Source organism: Crotalus tigris, unplaced genomic scaffold, assembly GCF_016545835.1.
Source record: "Crotalus tigris isolate CLP2741 ecotype Arizona unplaced genomic scaffold, ASM1654583v1 scf7180000018612.917631, whole genome shotgun sequence".
Taxonomy (NCBI): Eukaryota; Metazoa; Chordata; class Lepidosauria; order Squamata; family Viperidae; genus Crotalus; species Crotalus tigris.
The window spans coordinates 52,307-71,806 of NW_024097107.1; the positions used below are offsets into that span (position 1 = coordinate 52,307).

General features: G+C 45.3%; 1 protein-coding gene across 5 annotated transcripts in view; it reads left to right on the forward strand.

The window, feature by feature from the left end:
* Positions 1–16,475, forward strand: part of LOC120313338 (SRSF protein kinase 3-like) — a 30,762-nt gene extending 14,287 nt beyond the window's left edge. For 3 of the 5 annotated variants that reach the window (XM_039355150.1, XM_039355146.1, XM_039355147.1), the window contains 8 exons: positions 1,762–1,849; positions 4,373–4,479; positions 5,661–5,817; positions 7,783–7,865; positions 10,415–10,522; positions 11,812–11,881; positions 12,148–12,240; positions 12,443–13,950. In XM_039355150.1, coding sequence (XP_039211084.1) covers positions 1,762–1,849; positions 4,373–4,479; positions 5,661–5,817; positions 7,783–7,865; positions 10,415–10,522; positions 11,812–11,881; positions 12,148–12,240; positions 12,443–12,627 — 891 coding nt within the window. In that variant the 3' untranslated portion in view covers positions 12,628–13,950. Of the gene's footprint in view, positions 1–1,761; positions 1,850–4,372; positions 4,480–5,660; positions 5,818–7,782; positions 7,866–10,414; positions 10,523–11,811; positions 11,882–12,147; positions 12,241–12,442; positions 13,951–14,919; positions 15,693–15,775 lie in introns of those variants that run through there. The other 2 variants (XM_039355149.1, XM_039355148.1) reach the window with 2 other exon arrangements.
* Positions 16,476–19,500: the final 3,025 nt, after the last annotated feature.

Here is a 19,500-nt window from a genome sequence, read left to right on the forward strand (position 1 = left end):
TGATTGAATTATAAGCGAAATTTAAGACGCAAAAAGAAATATAAAAAGGGTAGAGGCTGCTGCACAACGTGCATGAAGATAAGAGATGCGTATTCACATATGTACGGCGTTCTGTCCTGAAGCTAGCTGGAGGAACATTTGAAAACACAATTCAATCCACTAATAGCGAGCAATCTGATGTTTTTGTACGACAGATATGCAGCGATTCACTGTATGAACTTCTTGCTCCATCGCCCCCATATCGCCCCCTTTTTGTTCCTTTGCCCCTCTGAAAAACAAAATCGCCCCCTGGGGGGCAATATCGCCCAGGTTAAGAACCACTGCCCTAGACCATTCCAGACAGATGGTTGTTCAATCTCTTCTTAAAAGCCTCCAATGATGCAGCACCCACAACTTCTGAAGACAAGCCATTCCACTGGTTAACTGTCCTCGCTGTTAGGAAATTTCTCCTTAGTTCCAGGTTGCTTCTCTCTTTGATTAGTTTCCACCCATTGCTTCTTGTCCTGCCTTCTGTTGCTTTGGAAAATAGGTTGACCCCCCTCTGCGTTGTGGCAGCGTCTCAAATATTGGAACACCGCTATCCTGTCATCCCTCGTCCTTCTTTTCACTAGAGCAGACATACCCAATTCCTGCAGCCATTCTTCAGGATGAATCAGGATGAATGCAATCTGAATTCCAATCTTGAGATTCTATAGAGCAGTGTTTCTCAACCTTGGTAGTTTGAAGAGGTGTGGACTCCAACTCCAAAGTGAAGTCCACACCTGCCAAGGTTGAGAAACACTGCTATAAAGGAATGCAGGCAACCTCTGACCCACAAGCAGTGGTGGGGTTCAGCCAGTTCGCACCACTTCGGCAGAACCGGTAGCTAATTTTTTGTTGCCCAGGACCAGAACAGACTTCTGGAAGTGGCATCCGCACAGAGAACCGGTTGTTTACATATTTGAATCCCACCACTGCCCACAAGTCTATTTTGGCCTATCAGAGTGACCTATCTGGCCTGCAGAATCTCTTCCTGATCCTTTGTATTTTCAACTACCCCACCATTTTGCCCACATTTCACTCACCTCTCTTGAGCAGGTGATGAGGTCAAGGCATCAGGAGGATCAGTGAACAGCAGAAAGTGGGAGGTGTCTATCCAGATGATCCTGCTAGCTAGTTCATCCCGCCTTGATTCACAAGGCTTTTTGAGACAGGCATTATTCTTCTCCAATAAAGGTACAGAACACCTGTTGCCGACCTGTTATTTCTAATCTACAGCAACTGCAGCCATTGTGTCTATGTGGTAGCTGAGCATGCAATGGGCAGGTCTACCTTTTCTGTGCTCCATAAAGGACAAACTGGATTTTTCCAGGGCCTGCTCGTGTATATAAATCTAGATTCCAATTATGCCTAAATTACAGACTGAGGGAAGTTCAAGAGACTCTAACAACGAGTAATTTGCATAAGTTCTGTACAATTATACAGCTGGCAGGAGTCATTCAGTCCAAACTTTTGTTCAGTGAAGGAATTTAAATTAAAACATCCCTAACAGATGGCTATCTAGCCTGTTGGAACACATCCAGAGAAGTACAATCCACCACCTCTTTGGTACTTAGTCTCCCTGCTAAGTTGCTCTTACATTTCCAGTTTTTTTTAAACCCTCAGCCAAATCTCTCTTCCTGGAAGTTAAGCCTGCAGTTCCCTGCTTTGCATTCTAGGATGACAAGGGAAAAGACTGTAGCTTTCTTGGTTGGGTAACCCTTCTTCTTCCTCTTTCGACAGGTGAATAGCAAGCGGAGGAAAGACCGAGGCAGTGATTGCATCATCCACCTTTTGGATGATTTCAAAATGGTTGGAGAAAATGGCTTCCATATCCTTTGGCTGTCTCGGGAGATTCTTAGTCATCCAGATCATGGTTGTCCCAAAGGTGCTTTTTCAAAAGGCAACCCGACTTGCAATCTGACTTCTGATTTCAGCACTGAAGGAGCTTCTTGGATGAGAAGCGAAACATCTTCAAGGAAAAACAAGTCCACTTGCCTTTTGGGAAGTCCTTTGGTTGATAGCCCAGGAAGCATGGGGCCACCAGGCCAGCCTTGCATTTTCTGAATGCATTCTCCCCCAACCGAGTGTCCTCCTGCGATGGACTACAACACTCCTTATCTGATGGGAACTGTAGTTCCATACATCTGGAGAGTTTCAGGTTGGGGGAAGTAACATTGACAAGGCTACTGGTGGCTTCTGGGCACAGGAGATAGTTTATTTATTTACTCACTCAGTTTCTATAGCCAGTCAATGATTCTGGGTGGCTTACAATTCCCAAAGAAATATATTACAATCAAAAATACTAAAAACATTTTAAAACATTAAAAACATCCAAATTAAATATACATAGGAGCAAGATACTTAGTTACCAATGTAGCCAGGAAACGGGGCCCTTAATACGTGCAGCCACCCCCCTCTCCAATCACGGAAACATTGCCAGGTTTTTAGGGCCCTATGAAAGGCTAACAGGGTTGGGGCCGTTCTAATCTCTGAAGGGAAGCTGTTCCATAGAGCAGGAGCCACTGCGGAAAAAGCCCATCTTCTGGGACCAAGGCCTGGACAATCAGTAAAACAAAAGACAACAAGATACACCTGGCCGATCGGTAAAATGGAGGGCAAGAAGAAAAATATCACTTGATTTTTTTATTTATTCAGTGACAGTGCTTTTACGTGGTTTGCACAGATTCATTAGGGCAGGGGTAGGCAACTTTGGCTCTTGTATGACTCGTGGACTTCAACTCCCAGAATTCCTGAGCCAGCGTGGCTCAGCATGGAAACCTCTCCCTTTCCCCTCAGCTTGGCTGGCTCAGGAATTCTGGGAGTTGAAGTCCACGAGTCATAAAAGGGCCAAGGTTGCCTACCCCTGCATTAGGGAGAGGAGATCTCCTCTCAGGCTCCATTTGCAAGAGATAAGGCCCACAAGGAAAGGGAGTGGAGGTGAGGATGCAGAAAGTGGTCGGAAAGGTTTCCTCTTTCTTGGAACGAGTCCCCAGAGAACTGGGCTGAAAAAGGTTCTGGGCTAAGCGCTGCTGATCAGGTGACAGCTTGGAAAAAGCCCAAGAAGACTGAACCCGTCAGAGAGGTGATGAAATAGCACTGCGGCTGTTCTCCTACATCTATGTGGCAGCTTGACAGAAGAGCGATTTCTCTGCCAGGGCAGACAGTTTGAGGGAAGAGCCGCATCAAACGTTGTTTGTCCCTGACAGGGTGCTTGACTAAACATGGTTTCTCTGTTCCCTCCTGTCAGTGAATTTGTGGCTTTGGCTGGAAAACTGCAGACAGGCAGGGGAGATCTTATAACTTTCGTTTCAATAATTTACCTGGCTGTTTAGCAACATTTCAACCTGCTGCAATCCCAAAGGAGTCTTGGAGGGTGGCATAGGATAGTAGAAGAAATCAAAATTACATACCGAAGAGTCAAAACATTATAATGGTCAATGTAATCAGGGATTCCTGCAATGGGCATCCACCCATTCATGGGAACAGATTTTAACACAATAACAGAGTTAGAAGAAACCTTGGAGATCCAATCCCTGCTCAGGCAGGAAACCCTATACCTGGGGTAGGCAACCTTGGCTCTTTTATGACTCGTGGACTTCAACTCCCAGAATTCCTGAGCCAGCCATGCTGAGGGGAAAGGGAGAGGTTTCCAAGCTGAGCCATGCTGGCTCAGGAATTCTGGGAGTTGAAGTCCATGAGTCATAAAAGAGCCAAGGTTGCCTATCCCTGCCCTATACCATTTCAGACAAATGGCTGTCCAGTCTCTTCTTAAAAACTTCCAGTGTTGGAGCATTCACAGCTTCTGGAGGCAGGTTGTTCCACTGGTTAATTGTTCTCACTGTCAAGAAATTTCTCCTTAGTTCTAGGTTGCTTCTTTCCTTGGTTAGTTTCCACCTATTGCTTCTTTTTCCTGCCTTCAGGTGCTTTGGAGAATAGCTTGACTCCCTCTTCTTTGTGGCAGCCCCTGAGATATTGGAACACTGCTATCATGTCACCCCTTGTCCTTCTTTTCATCAAACTAGACATACCCAATTCCAGCAACCGTTCCTTATATGTTTTAGCTTCCAGTCCCCTAATCATCTTTGTTGCTCTTCTCTGTACTCTGTCTAGAGTCTCAACATCTTTTTTCATATTGTGGTAGCGACCAAAACTGGATGCAATTTTGCAGAACAAAAACCTTGCCTCGAAACCTCCATAGCCTTGGGTTTACCCTTGACTGTCTCAGTTGGCATTTTATGGGATACCATGCTAAAAGGTTCCCCTCCCATCTCCATGCCCCACCTCCTCCTTTTAGAGCAACTTCAGGATTAGAGGAACGTTCTCATTTAGTGGATCCCTGACTTGGCCCCACATGTGTGCTTAGTGATGGAGCTGCTGGGACCTTCACTGCAGACTTTGCTGAGCATCCGAGGCTACCAAGGCCTCCCTCTGCCCTTTGTCAAGAAGGCCATGCGCCAGGTGAGTAGAATTTCACGTGAGAGCTGAAGAATGGAAAGAAGCAGCTTTTGGGGAGGGCGCATCACAATCTGCAGGGTGGCAGGTGTGGCATTGTGATCCCTCATCACCACCCTCCTTTGCAGGCCTGTACACAATGGGTAGGGCTTCAGTCACAATACTACACCTTGCATCTTGCAGATTTTGACACATACACATATACAGCACACAGTCATTCCCTAGCCTTATGGATTCTGGGTTGGTGCTACACCCTGAACCAAGAGTCAGTGCCTTAAATTTTTGGGAATCGTACTGCCCAGAAGAACTAGCTGGTTGCCTATTCTCTTCCTCCCCCCCCCTCCATGGAATGGAAGCAACTTCTAGCACAGGGGTCCCCAACCCCTGATCTGTGGACTGCTACTGGTCCATGGCCTGTTGGAAAGCGGGGCATGCAAGTGGCAGGCGAGTGCACAAAGCTCCATTTGCGCATGTGAGGGATTAGGTTGTGCATGTGAAACTATCCCCTCCCACCACCCACCACCCTCTCCCTGGCTGCCATCTCCACTGCTGGTCCACAGAACCGGAAACATTGGGGACCGCTGTTCAAGCAGATTCATAACTGAGGACAAGGTATCTCTGCTCAACATTGGTTATCTGCACAGGGATGAGCGTTTGTTTTGTTTACAGGCTGTGCTGATCTTGAATGTGTTTAAATCATAATTGGCATAATTCACTCAACAGGCTAAGCCGGAAGCAACGGCTAACAAACCACAATGGCCATGCCAAAACCAATCAGCCACATTATGGCTCTGGTGCCTAAAGCTAGTCACCGTGGGGAAAAAGCGGAGTCTCTGGATGGCCATTTTAAACCTGCTTTCCCTTGATCCGAATCAGAGGCCTGAGAAGAAACAATTTAAACACAAACGAGTTTTCAGAAATAAACAGAGGCAAACCTTTTCTAGTTAACAGTGGGGCGGGCCAGTCTAGAGAGTGCATAGAAGCAAAGCAGAGTTAGAACTGGTTAGTCTTGCGGTGGTTAAAAGCTATGCTTAACAGTGAAAGAAGGGCAAACTGCTGTTATCCTGTGGTCAAGAAAATTATATGCCCTACCAAAGATCACTGCCAGGGATCAAGTCTGACTTGTGAGTCGTTATCAGTGCATAGAATTTGGGCCACTGACCGCCTTTCACATCTGGCTACTGCAGATACTCCAAGGTTTACATTTCCTGCACAAGGAATGTCGCATCATCCACACAGACATCAAACCAGACAACATCCTGCTGTATGTTACCGAAGAAAACCTGCACAACATGGTTTCTTTGCACCACAGCCTGGGAGGAAACCACAAACCCAGGACAGGAGGTACGTTTGGGCTTGGGAAACAAGGCGTGGGGAAGGTAGCAATTTCTAAGCACCACGTGCTCTCTCGGGAGTCTCAGGAGCTCCCTGTAGGGAGCACGTCCAAAGCCAGCAAGCCTTTAGGCCAGTGGTTCTCAATCTTTTTAATGCCGCGACCCCCAACCGGTCGTAAGTCGAGGACTACTCAACCGGTCGTAAGTCGAGGACAACTCAACTGGTGCAGCACCGTTTGCAGAATGGGACTTTTGGCGGGCTCAGCAGGGCAGAGACAGCCTGGACAATTCATATTGGCTTTTGAAAGCCAATAGAATTAGACTCTATTCAAGAGAGTCTATTCTATTGGCTTTCAAAAGCCAATAGAATAAAAGTGAGTAGCACAGCTAAGGAAAAGGGGAAAAAATGGCGGACTGCGTTGTTTGGCGACCCCCGTGAAATGGTCGTTCGACCCCAAATGGGGTCCCGACCCACAGGTTGAGAACCACTGCATTAGGCACAGCGAAGCATTTCCACTGTGTAGAAGATGATGGGAGAGGCAGACAGGACAAGCTTCATCACAGCTCTTATCAACATCTAATGGTGGGCTGGAGATCAGAGACCAGACATCATTCTGCTCTTGGACAATCCTCCCTGTGGCCGCCTGCATTTGGAGTCCAGCTCCCATCTTCCCTGACGATTAGCCATGCTACCTAGCCTGAGTCTGAAAGGACCTGGAATCCATATTCAGGAGGAGGGCTCTGGATCCCCAGCCTTCTTTTAGACAGGAAGAACCAGTATCCAGAGGCAGAGAGACGTGCAGCATTTTTAAATCATGCTCTGTTCCATGAATGATTTCACTGGATGGCCTCCAAGGCAGGAGAGCTACCACACTTTGGCTGCAAGAGATCTGGACAACTTCTTTGCTGTGATCTAGTGGCTGTTCAGATTTTGCAGCCTATAATATAGGGTAGCTTTTGTTTTGAATATCACTCATTCCGTTTATCACAGTGGTTCTCAACCTTTTTAATGCCGCGACCCCCAACCGGTCGTAAGTCGAGGACAACTCAACTGGTGCAGCACCGTTTGCAGAATGGGACTTTTGGCGGGCTCAGCAGGGCAGAGACAGCCTGGACAATTCCTATTGGCTTTTGAAAGCCAATAGAATTAGACTCTATTCAAGAGAGTCTATTCTATTGGCTTTCAAAAGCCAATAGAATAAAAGGGAGTAGCACAGCTAAGGAAAAGGGGGGAAAAATGGCGGACTGCGTTGTTTGGCGACCCCCGTGAAATGGTCGTTCGACCCCAGATGGGGTCCCGACCCACAGGTTGAGAACCACTGGTTTATCAGGTACCCTACGGCTCTCACATGGCTACCAGAAACCAACTACATTGTGGACTGGTTTTCATTTTACAAACTGTGGTTACTCTCCCAGTCAAAAAACCAAAACAACAACAACACAAAACCCAATCACGGCTCACTGGTTGAACGCATCTTTGGCCACAAAGAGGCCCCCGCTTTGATTTCTGGAATCTCCCAAGTTTTTAAGTGACAAGGATTCATTATGTATTGCATTTGTTGCATCTATACAGTATTGTATATTTCTCTCCGGCTGAACTCAAGTTGGAATAATAGCTTGCCATCTGAAAGACATGGTTCAAAAAGGGGAGGGACCGAGGAAAACCAATCAAGTATGAAATCTTTTTTCTACTTGGTGAAGATAAAGGCAGAAAAGCTGGTTTGGGATGGGGAGAGTTTAATGGCAGCTGGTCCCACCTGAACTGCAATGGGACAGGGTGCTTAAAAAAAAAGAGGTGGTGATTAGGTGATTGTAGGCATCACCTTGACATCTTGGCCCTTCCTCTGCAGATCCCCCAATTACAGCTGCAACTGGGATCGATGCTACTATATGACAGATTTGAACTGGGGTTGGAGGTGCAGCTGGACCTCCAAGAAAGATCTTCAGCTGATTTCTTTGTGTGGCTTTTCTCTAGATGGCCCAGCACCTCTTCTGGACTGCTGCAACCTAATGAAAATGGGAGTGAAAATTGCAGACCTGGGAAGTGCATGCTGGAGCGTGAGTTTATATACCAACCTCTCTCTTCTTGTGCTAATTTCTTTTCCCCACATCTGAAAACAGAACTTTTTGAATGGGTTCACACTTTGTGCTATTGGCCTGGTGCCAAAACTGGCCGGACCCACAGAACCCTGTAAGCCATGGGTCCCCAACCCCCGGTCCATGGACCAGTATCAGGCCGTGGCATGCCAGCAACCGGGCCGCACAAACAAGCAAAGCCCCATCTTCAGGATGCAGGCAACACACAAAACCACACCCTTTCCGGTCTGCGGAAAAACCTCTCACCATGTAACTGGTCCCTGGTGCCCAAAAGTTTGGAGACCTCTGCTGTAAGCCATAAAATGTAGCTTAGTGACTTAGATGCCTGAGATGACTTGGTAACTAGAACCTGTCAATCCTGGCTACAGACCAACTAAAAAAAATAAGAGATAATGGTTCTCTAGCACAAACTTGGCAACTTTAAGACTTGTGGACTTCAACTCCCAGAATTCCTCAACCAGACATGCTGGGAGTTGAAGTCCACAAGACTTAAAGTTGCCAGGTTTGGAGACCCCAGCTCTAGGATCAGAAATGGGAAAAGTGCCCTTGCATCCCTAACTTCTTCCAAAAGTCCACTTAAGTTCAGCTTTCTACAGAGAACACCTAGGTACTCCTGGAAACTCAGCAAAACCATTTGCTGCCAATGCCCCATAGCAATTGATTTTTTGGTTCGGCAAGCTTCCTTTCAACATGGAAGGTCCATAAAATCACATAAAATCATATAATCAGGGGTCTTCAAACCTGACAACTTTAAGACTTGTGGACTTCAACTCCAAAATTCTTCAGCCAGCCATGCTGGGAGTTGAAGTCCACAAGTCTTAAAGTGGCCAAGCTTGATCTCCATGAATTTGTATAATTTCATTTCTCAAGATATAAAAGCCAGTTATTGCACTTTGGGGCATGTAAGTTTTAAAAATGATGTATGTACGCGTACTCCTCAACTTACATCATCCATTTGTTTAGTGACCGTTTGCAATTACCACACCACTGAAAAAAGTCACGATCAGTCCTCACCCTGATGACATTTGCAGCATTTCCACAGTCATTTGATCTAAATCCAGACATTTGGCAACTGGCATGTCTTTCCAACTGTTGCCGCATCCCAGGTCACGTGATCACTATTTGAGACTTTCCCTTCCCGCTTTCTAACAAGCAAAGTCGATGGGAGAAGCCGGATTCACTTAACAATCATAGCAAAAAAGATAAAATTGAGTGGGACTCACTTAACAACAACCTTGCTTGGCAATGGAAATTCTGGTCCTAAATGTCAAAAGCCAAGGACTTTTTTTTTTTTTGTTCTGAATCCAGCAGTAATCAATGCCACTACAGCAGTGGTGGGATTCAGTCAGTTCGCACCATTTCAGCAGAACTGGTAGTTAATTTTTTGTTGCCCAGAATGGACTTCTAGAAGCGGCATCCACACAGAGAACCGGTCGTTCATATCTTTGAATCCCACCACTGAATTACTTACAACAGCTCATTTAGTGACTGTTTAAAGTTACCACGGCACTGAAAAATGTGGACTTAGGACCGTTTTTCCCAGTTAACGCCTGTTGCAGCGTCCCCCACGGTCACATGATCAAAATTCACACGCATACCGACTGACTTATATTTATGACAATTGCAGTGTCCTGGGGTCACGTGATCCCTTTTGCGACCATCTTATACGCAAAGTCAATGGGAAAGCTGGATTCACTTAACAACCGTGTTACTAACTTAACAAATACAGTGATTCACTTAACATCGGTGGCAAGACAGGTCATAAAATGGAGCCAAATTCATTTAACAGCTGTCTCGCTTAGCAACAGAAATTTTGGACTCAATTGTGGTCATACGTCAAGGACCACCTGTGGTTACCCATGAGTTTCAGTGTTGCTTAGAAGTGCTTAGAAGTGAGAGCTAGGGTTTTTTTCCAGATCTGGTTCTAACCGCTAGATAGCAATAGCAAAAGCACTTACATTTATATACCGCTTCACAGTGCTTTGCAGCCCTCTCTAAGCGGTTTACAGAGTCAGCCTATTGCATCCCCTAACAATCCGGGTCCTCATTTTACCCACCTCGGAAGGACGGAAAGCTGAACCGGTCAGGATTGAACCTCTGACAGTGGGCAGAGTTAGCTTGCAATATGGCATTCTAACCCCTGCGCCACCATAGTTAGAATCCTGCCGCTGTCTTTATAAACTTCTATCCCACCCTTAGAATACATGCTTACTCAGAAATAAATCTATTAACTATGTTAATGGAACTTCTGCTGAGGATTGCAGCCTTAGTCACCCTTTCTTGTAACTAAAGTCTTAAATCTAAACACTTCTGCCTTTCTTCAAACAGATGGCTCTCTAGCTTAACTGTACAATAAATGTGGTGTTCTTTGAGGATCTTACAGGGCACATGATCCTGTCTAAGCACACCCAGTCCTTGGGATGGTTGGCTTACTAGAGCATCACTCGGATCTAAAGGGATGTGTGATGATCCACCCTCAATATCTCCATTGTTTGTTTCTTCTATTCCAGTACAAACCATTCTCCCAAAAGATCCAGACCCAGCCCTACAGAGCTCTGGAGGTTCTCCTTGGATTAGATTACAGCACCCCAGCTGATATCTGGAGCACCGCCTGCTTGGTAGGAAAAGACTCCTGGCTAATCTTTGTAGCAGGAACGCCATGGTGATGCTGGCCTGTGGAATTTCAGGCATCTGTTTAGAGCTGAACCTGGGAGATAAGCTGATTACCAGAGATAAGACAATGGTGGCCAGTCCCTGGAATGTCTTCTTTTATTTAGTCTTATTTTCAGTGTTCAGCCAGTCCCCGATTTACAAACGGTTGCTTGATACCCTATCTGAAAAAGGGGACTTACGACTCAGATCTGAAGTTCCGTAATGGGCAGGTTCCATTATGGTCATAAGTAGAAGGTTACCTGTCATTGTCAGGTATCTCTTTGTGCCTCAGGACTGACACGTTCTAGGACAGGGGTAGGCAACCTTGGCTCTTTTATGACTTGTGGACTTCAACTCCCAGAATTGCTGAGCCAACCATTCAAGTCCTGCATTAGCCAGGAAAGCCAGCTGGCCCAAGGTCACCCAGCTGGCTTTCATGGCTTGAATTCACAATCTCTGGGAGTTTTTAGCTTGGTGCCTTAACCGCTGGACCAAACTTTGCTTTTTGGAAATTGCTGGGTGACTTGGGCCAGTCACTATAGCTCAACCCAACTCACCTCACAGAGTTGTTGTTGTTGCTGTGGGAAAAACTTCAAGGGGAAGATGTGTTGTGTGCGTTTGTCACCTTGAATTATTTGTAAAAATAGTAAAGGCAGGATACAAACAAATAAATTAAAAGTCAACTGGGGAAGCCAGATTCCCTTAATGACTGTGTGATTCACTTAACCGTATGATTTACTTAGCAGCCATGGTAAAAAATGGTCATATAATCAAGTCCAGTCCCATGATGACTGCACTGACTTACATCCAGAATTCCGGTCCCAATTGTTGTAAGTCGAGGATTACCTCATAACAAAATGAAGGATTGAAAGAACAGATCTCTAACCCCGGTTAGCTTCTTCTCAGACCTGTGACAGTGACGTATTGGGATTCCTCTGGTGTGTGATATCGATATATTGCTTAGGCAGGTAATCTAATCTATAAAAAGGGTAAGACAGCCTTGGCCACCTCAACCTTTTGATATGCAGGCAGGAGGGTCCGGTTAGAGTTTGAAAAGGAATTAGGGCAGCAACAAAAAGCCTTTTTTGCTTCCTCTTGTCCTTGATGTTCACAGTAATTTCTGGGAAATGCAACTTTCATTGTTACCAGTAAACCTTTGCATTTACAAGAACAAGAGAAAATGTGTTGCTGGGCGTTGTTTGTATCATTTGAATCGGCTTACAGCCAATTGACTCAAGGTTCCTTCATCTTGTAGGCTTTTGAACTGGCAACTGGAAAGCACCTTTTTGAACCTCATGGCAGCCAGTGTTTTTCCAGAGACGATGGTAGGTCCACACGTGCAGCCTCTTTTGCGAGCTCATCTCTTCCACCTAAACCGGGGGTAGGCAACCTTGGCTCTTTTACGAATCGTGGACTTCAACTCCCAGAATTCCTGAGCCACCCATGCTGAGGGGAAAGGGAGAGGTTTCCAAACTGAGCCATGCTGGCTCAGGAATTCTGGGAGTTGAAGTCCACAAGTCCTAAAAGAGCCAAAGTTGCCTACCCCTGGCCTAAACCTATACCTGGGCTCTGCTTTTTTTATGCCTTTCAGATCACGTGGCTCGGATCATTGAACTTCTGGGCAAAATCCCACCCAAAATGGCTTTGCTTTGGCAGCAGACATCAACTTTCTTCAGCAGGCAAGGTGAGGATGCCAGGAAGGAGACGGGAAGCAGGGACATTCCCCCCCCACACACACCATCCTGGCCTTTATGAGTTGTCCTTCTCTAAATCCATCCAAGTCCAATATTTTATTTGGCACGGTTGCTAGCGGTATAAACTCCTGAAGCTTGGACGACGCTTCAGTAACGGCCTCCTAACTGCTTCTTCTTCATCTCCTTCGGCAGGGGCTCTTCTCCGGATGTCCTGGATCTCTTTCTACGACCTCCCTCACATCCTCACGGATAAATACAGCTGGCCAAAGCCTCAGGCCTCCCATTTTACCAGTTTCCTCCTGCCCATGCTGGAGTATGCCCCAGAGAGACGGGCACGGGCTGACAAATGCCTCCAGCACCCCTGGCTCAGCCACTAGGGCTGCATCTTCAGACCTCCTCTGCCACTCCAGCTGAGATACAGGTAGTCCTCAACTTACGACCATTCGTTTAGTGACTGAAGTCCCAACAGCACCGGAAAAAGTGACTTATGACCATTTTTCACACTCGCTGCAGCATCCCCGCAGTCACCTGATCAAAAGGTGGACACTTGGCAACCGGCTGCTATTTGTGACGGTTGCGGTGTATCCTGGGATCACGGAATCCTCTTTTGTGATCTTTTGATAAGCAAATTCGATGGGGAAGCCCGATTCACTGCAGTGATCCACTTAACAACTGTGGCAAGAAAGGCTGTAAAATGGGGCAAGAGTCCCCATTAACAACTACTTTGCTTAGCAAAGGAAATTTGGGGCTCAATCAAGGACTACCTGTATTGGAAAAGTAGGCAAATCTCCCCTTCATAACAATTTCTTTAGGACCAAACTAGCTATGATGTTAGCTGTGTGAATTCAGTTTCCCGTTTAGTATAAGGTACACTGCAGCTTTCCAGTACAGAGAGCAAAGCAGTGGTGGGATTCAGCCAGTTCGTACCGGTTCGGTAGAACCGGTAGCTATTTTTTTGTTGCCCAAGTCCAGAATGGACTTCTGGAAGCGGCATCCACACAGAGAACCGGCTGTTCACATATTTGAATCCCACCACTGGAGCAAAGCAATATATATATTTTTTCTGTAGGCCATAGTCTTCCAAGCGCTTTCTTTGAAACGAAGACAGCAAGTCTGGAAAAGAAAGGTTGGGTGATTTCAGATAGAGGAATTTTAACCATATCAGTCACGATCAAGCCATCCTAGCATCTCTTCTGCAACATTTTTTTCCTTGGGAAGAAAAATGACAAAAGTCGCAGGAGCAACAAGGGAGGGTTACAAATAGGAGATCTTCTGTAAAAAATCTATGGCTGAGCCAATCGCAAAGTTAAAAAAAAAAAAGAGGAACAGAAATAATTAAATTGCTCTTTCTCACTTTCCACGGTTCTTGGACTGCCCGAACTTGCTCAATCTTGTAACATACATAACAAACACAGGCATCATCAACCACATTTACCATCTTAAATATCATTGCTTGTTTGGTTTTTTTATATATATACATTGGGATGGAGGCCAACCACATTATGGCTAAGTAATCCCAGACAATCTCTGCTAGGGAGAGGAGCTTTCCTTTGTGGGTTAGTTCAGCTTGGTGTTCAGCGTTCAGCTGTTCTATCACAATGAACAGGGCTCAACCTATTCTGCAAAGCACCTGAGGGCAAGACAAGGAGTACTGGATGGAAAATTTTCAAGAGAAATCCAACCTAGAAATTTCCTGAAAGAACAATTAATCAGTGGAACGACCTGCCTCCAGAAGCGGTGAATGCTCCAACCCTGCAAGTTTTTAAGAAGAGACTGGACAACCATTTGCCTGAAATGCTATAGGGTTTCCTGCTTGAGCAGGGGGTTGGACTAGAAGACCTCCAAGATCCCTTCCATCTCTATATTCTGATGGCTGGGAAGTTTTTTTTAATGGCATCACAGCTTTGTGCACACAAACTTTCTGCATCAAACACCTCCATGCCATGACCCTTAAGAAAGAGATGTTTGCCTAGAGTGCAGTGAAGATGCTTCTAATGCAGCCACTTATAAGTTATAAAAGTAGTCCTCAACATATGACTGGGTCTCCCCTGTGGTCTCATGACCACATTTTGGGCATCCGGCCCACATTTACAACCATTTGCAGCTGTCCTGCAGTCACATGATTGCAATTTACAACAATTAAACCGGTGTTTACTTTCAGTGTCTGCCAGAAAAAATGCCCCCTAGCGAGCAACGGTTTTGCTTAACCATTACTAAACCCGCTTAATGTCCTTGATTTTAGGAAAAAATATTGTAAAATCAAGTGGTGACCCAGTTAACAATCGTCATATCTGCTTATTTGTGTCAGAAGCATCACAATTAAAATGAGGCATGCCATATGACATAAAACTTAAAAAGTATAAAATACAAGGTTACAATATGTACAAATTAAAGAGAACTGGCCCAGAAATTAGCAACATTAGTTGCTTTTTGTCATGCTGCCATGAAATCTTCCAGTGTACACTGATCGGGACACAAAGGGCCAGTATACCTAAGTGTTGTTGTCTGCATGTCACCACAATAGCAAAGAACAGAATCCATTGGATAGCCCCAAGTGTCTCTGGATCTTGTTGCACCCGTCATGACGGTCACTGAGACCTCAATTGTATAAGTCACAAGTCAAAGACGACCTTCACCTGTCCTCACCCACAACCTATCCTCTGTTGTAGGAACAGAACCCATGGTGTTAAAAGTAAGAAGAAGTCTTGTAGCATTCTTCCCAATCAACCAATCTTATTAAAAGGTCTGAGCTTTTCTGAGCTTCATCTTTCTTCATCTGATGCATAGAGTGGCTAGACTGCTGTAGGCTTTCAACTGGGATAGCCCTGTGGTAACGTGGTGGTTAGAATGCAGTATCTAACTCTGCCCACTGCCAGCAGTTTGATCTTGACCGGCTCAAGGCTGACTCAGTCTTCCATCCTTCTGAGGTGGGTAAAATGAGGACCCAGGTTATCGGGGGCAATATGCTGACTCTGTAAATCTCTTAGAGATAGCTGTAAAGCATTGTGAAGCGGTATATAAGTCTAAGTGCTATTGCGGTGGTGAGATGACATGGGAAAAGGAAGACAGATTGGATGTGCAATTGCAGATTTCCTGAGAGACAGATTAAGCATAGCTTAACAATTCACCTTTGTAATTGTTGAAAACCCCTTGGGTTTGTTGGTAAGCATTTTACTGTTCCTGCTAATTTTGCATGATGTTTCCCAGAAATTCTGGTATCTCCATCTGTACCCTTCCCTGATTTAACACACTGGTTTCAATTATATGAAAATAAATAGCACAGCATTATTAAAGACCAATCACTCATAATGTGAATCCAACATAATGACTAATGGAAAGGGCAACAAAACAGATACTAACCTTGCCACGATCTCCATTATGTTTCTCTGAAGCAATGTTCCATTTCTGCCATTTTTCCTCTGCTACATTCAGAGCAGTTTTTCCCCTTTCTTTAAAGTTTTCCCCCCCACATTTTTGTGACTGTCTGAATGCTTATCTCACTGGAACTTCTCTTTCTTTTCATAGAAGTCCCTTGGACATGACAATCAGTCAGAGATCTCTTAAAATCCACTACTGGTATTCCCAAGTCTGATTGTGATATAGCTCAAAATATGACTTGCTTGTCCGTTGTAAGAAAGAAAGACTGCACAATATATACTAATGACCCACTGGCCCACAGAAGTGAGAAACAGGTTGGTGATCTTTGTATTGTATCAACCAAGGGAAGAAAAACATGTGGGCAACAAAAGATGACAACGCTTGAAGCAAATGAACCGCGATTAAGCATAACAAAGGAATATTTGCTAAAGTTCTTGAACTAAAGAATTACACGGAGAAAAAAATCGCTCTGTAATTAAGAATCCATGTTCTTGATCTTAGTTTTGCTGCTTCTTCCCTCCATCCAAGACTTTCCCATAGCTTTGGCATCTTTCCCTTCCAATTTACCCCCAACAGCATGCATGTGCATACGGGATGACATGCATACATTTTTTTTTTCCTGTCCCAGCATGACCTACTTTCCAATCCCCCTTAAGGGATTCATGTTGCAGGACCTTCCAGTTCTGTCTGGCCCCAGGCTGTTTTCATCCAGCAACTGGCTGCAAGGTCAGAAGAAGTGCAGATTGGCGTTCCATGTCAGAAATGAGAAATGACAGGAGTCATCAGACAACTCATCTCTTTTATCCATTTGAGCAGTCATGTGTGTGTGTGGGGGGGGGGGGAATCTACTTGATGCTGAAGTAAAATGCATAAGTGATCATTACTTTCAGAACGAACTGCAGTATTAATGCCGGGCTCTAAGGTTGAGCTAAAGGACTGGGTTTGCGCTTTGCAATACATCATAGCTTAACCATGGTCTACTGCAGTGTTTCCCAAACTTGACAATTTTAAGGCATGTGGACTTCAACTCCCAGAATTCCACAGCCAGCGTTGCTGGCTGTGGAATTCTGGGAGTTGAAGTCCACATGCCTTAAAATTGTCAAGTTTGGGAAACACTGGTCTACTGGATAACTGCAAATTGTGAACATGTTCATTTGAGGCAAAACACCCTGGCTTACAATATTTCTATTTGACATTAAACCCAAAGCAAGCAAATATCACATGACTTAGCATGATGCCAAACCCTGAATCAGGATTAAAAATCCACTGGTTGGTGTTCATAACAACATGTTATACCCAAACAATAAAATTATAATAGGACAAGATTCATTCGGGAGAAGAGTTGGAGAAACTTCCTGACAGTTAGAACAATTAATCAGTGGAATGACCTGCTTCCAGAAGCTGTGGATGCTCCAACACTGGAGGTTTTTAAGAAGAAACTGGACAGCCATTTGTCTGAAATGGAATAGGGTCTCCTGCCTGAGCAGAGGGTTGGACTAGATGACCTCCAAGGTCCCTTCCAACTCTGTTATTCTGTTTTCTTTGATATGAGGACAGACTGAATTATTTGGAGTTTCTTAATATAGAAGAAAATATGATAAAGGCTGCAGTCGCACAAGGGTTCCCACCAGTGGTGGGATTCAAATACGTGAACAACCGGTTCTCTGTGTGGATGCCGCTTCCGGAAATCCATTCTGGGCCCAGGCAACAAAAAATTAGCTACCGGTTCTGCCGAAGTGGTGCGAGACGGCTTAATCCCAGCACTGGTTCCCACCACAGACTAAACCTGGGTTACAAAAATACAAAAATATGTTCTCCACCACATTATGACTTATCCTAACCATCTAATGCACACAAAGGGTTAAGTCAACAACTAGATTCCGATAAGAGGCTGAACTTCAAATTACCCAACCCCATTTTATCTTGTGTTATCCACCCATGTGCCTCTCCTGGAATTACTACAGAATAATCTTGGCCTGTTTGTGCCTTTAAGTGAGGCTGTGTACCGAAGGACATAGTTTCAACAATGAGCCCATTGTAAATCTACTTTCAGGCCCCCCCCTGTTTTTGCCTGGCTTCACCCCAGGGCACTAAGGGCAGGTGCAACCAGTTTTTCCTATTTTCAGCAGAAGCCAGGTGTGCAAGTTAATTGTCTGGCCATGTGATAACCACACTCCCGTCTGGGCAATGTTTCCCATTCAAAGGCAGATGAACAAAACAAAAGGAAACAACACAAAACAAAAACACCCAGAGTGTTAATAATGAACCAGACCATGTTAAGTTACTGCTTTTTTTTTTTTAGACTTGCTTGAACTTAACATCAAGAATTATTAGGATTGATCTAGAGCAGTGGTGGTGAACCTATGGCACATGTGCCAGAGGTGGCACTTGGAGCCCTCTCTGTGGGCACACGTGCTGTTGCCCCAGCCTCGCCTCCCCCAATGAACCCCTCCTCACCAGCAGCCCCCCTGGAGGAGAGTCGCCCCCGAGTGTGGCCCACGTGGAGCAGCGCAGCCAAGGACATGGCAGCCAGGCAGTGTAGACAAGACTCTGCCCTCACGCCCCATCGCGCACCGTTGATGCTGCGGGGTGCGGGCAGAGGGCGTAGCCGCTATGGCGCTGCTGGGCTGCCTGAGCGATCTGCGGCGGGCCCTGGAGGTGGTGGTGAGTGGCCCTGTGGGCAATCAGGGTGGGGGATGTGGTGGGAACGGAACAGGGGTGGGGCAAGGAGTGGAGTGGGGTGGGGCCAGTTTTTGGGCCCTCGGTCTCTAAAAGGTTCGCCATCACTGATCTAGAGGCTACAAAATACTTACAGTTTTTGTCGTTTTGTTTAGTCAAACATAAACAAATGGCTGATAACTCAGGTAGCCCTTGACTTACAACTATAACTGAGCCAAACATTTCCGTTGCTAAGCGAGATATTTGTTAAGTGAGTTTTGGCCCATTTTACGACCTTTCTTGCCACATCTGTTAAGCGAATCACTGCAGCTGGTAAGTTAGCAACACGCTTGTTAAGTGAATCTGGCTTCCTCATTGACTTTGTCAGAAGGCCACAAAATGGGATCACATGACCCCGTGATATTGCGACTGTCATAAATATGAATCAGTTGCCAAGCGTCTGAATTTTGGTCACGTGACCACGGGCACACTGCAACGGTTGTTAAGTGTGAAAAACGGTCCCAGGTCACTTTTTTCAGTGCCGTTGTAACTTTGTACCACCACTAACCGAATGGTTGTAAGCCGAGGACTACCTACACTTATAGTGGGATTTATGCCCCACTCTATTGGCAATAGAAACTAAACTGCCTTGACTTTTAAGCAATGCTAACATGGTTACTGCTTACCTGGTGATTGCCCAAGTATTTTCACAAGTTATAAAACTAACTCAGGATTTCCAGTTGCAATGAACTGTACATGGGGGGCGGGGGATATGAGAGGAGACACTGGAGCCTATTGGACGAATGATTATCTGATTTTTTTTATTATTACTCAACAAGGTAAAGAGGAATAGTGACCTTGCTTCCTGCTTGCTTTCTTCAGATGCACCTTGAGTAAAATTCCACCATTTGTCCAATTCCCATCCAGAAAAAGCAGGATGCAAAAGCAGGTATGATATTTTAAGAGAAAGTGGGTGAGCAATGGGAAGAAGAAAAAAAAAACCCTACCAATAATTGTCCAATGTTTGAGGGAAGAAAATGTTGTGATTGTGAAAGGGCAATAGCTGTTCCTAGTGCAGGGGTCCCCAACCTTTATAATGTGTGGACTTCAATTCCCATAATTCTGGGAGTTCTGGGAGTTGAAGTCCACAAGTTATAAAGTAGCCAAGGTAGGGGATCCTTTCCTAGTAATGTGGAATAATGAACAATCACTAG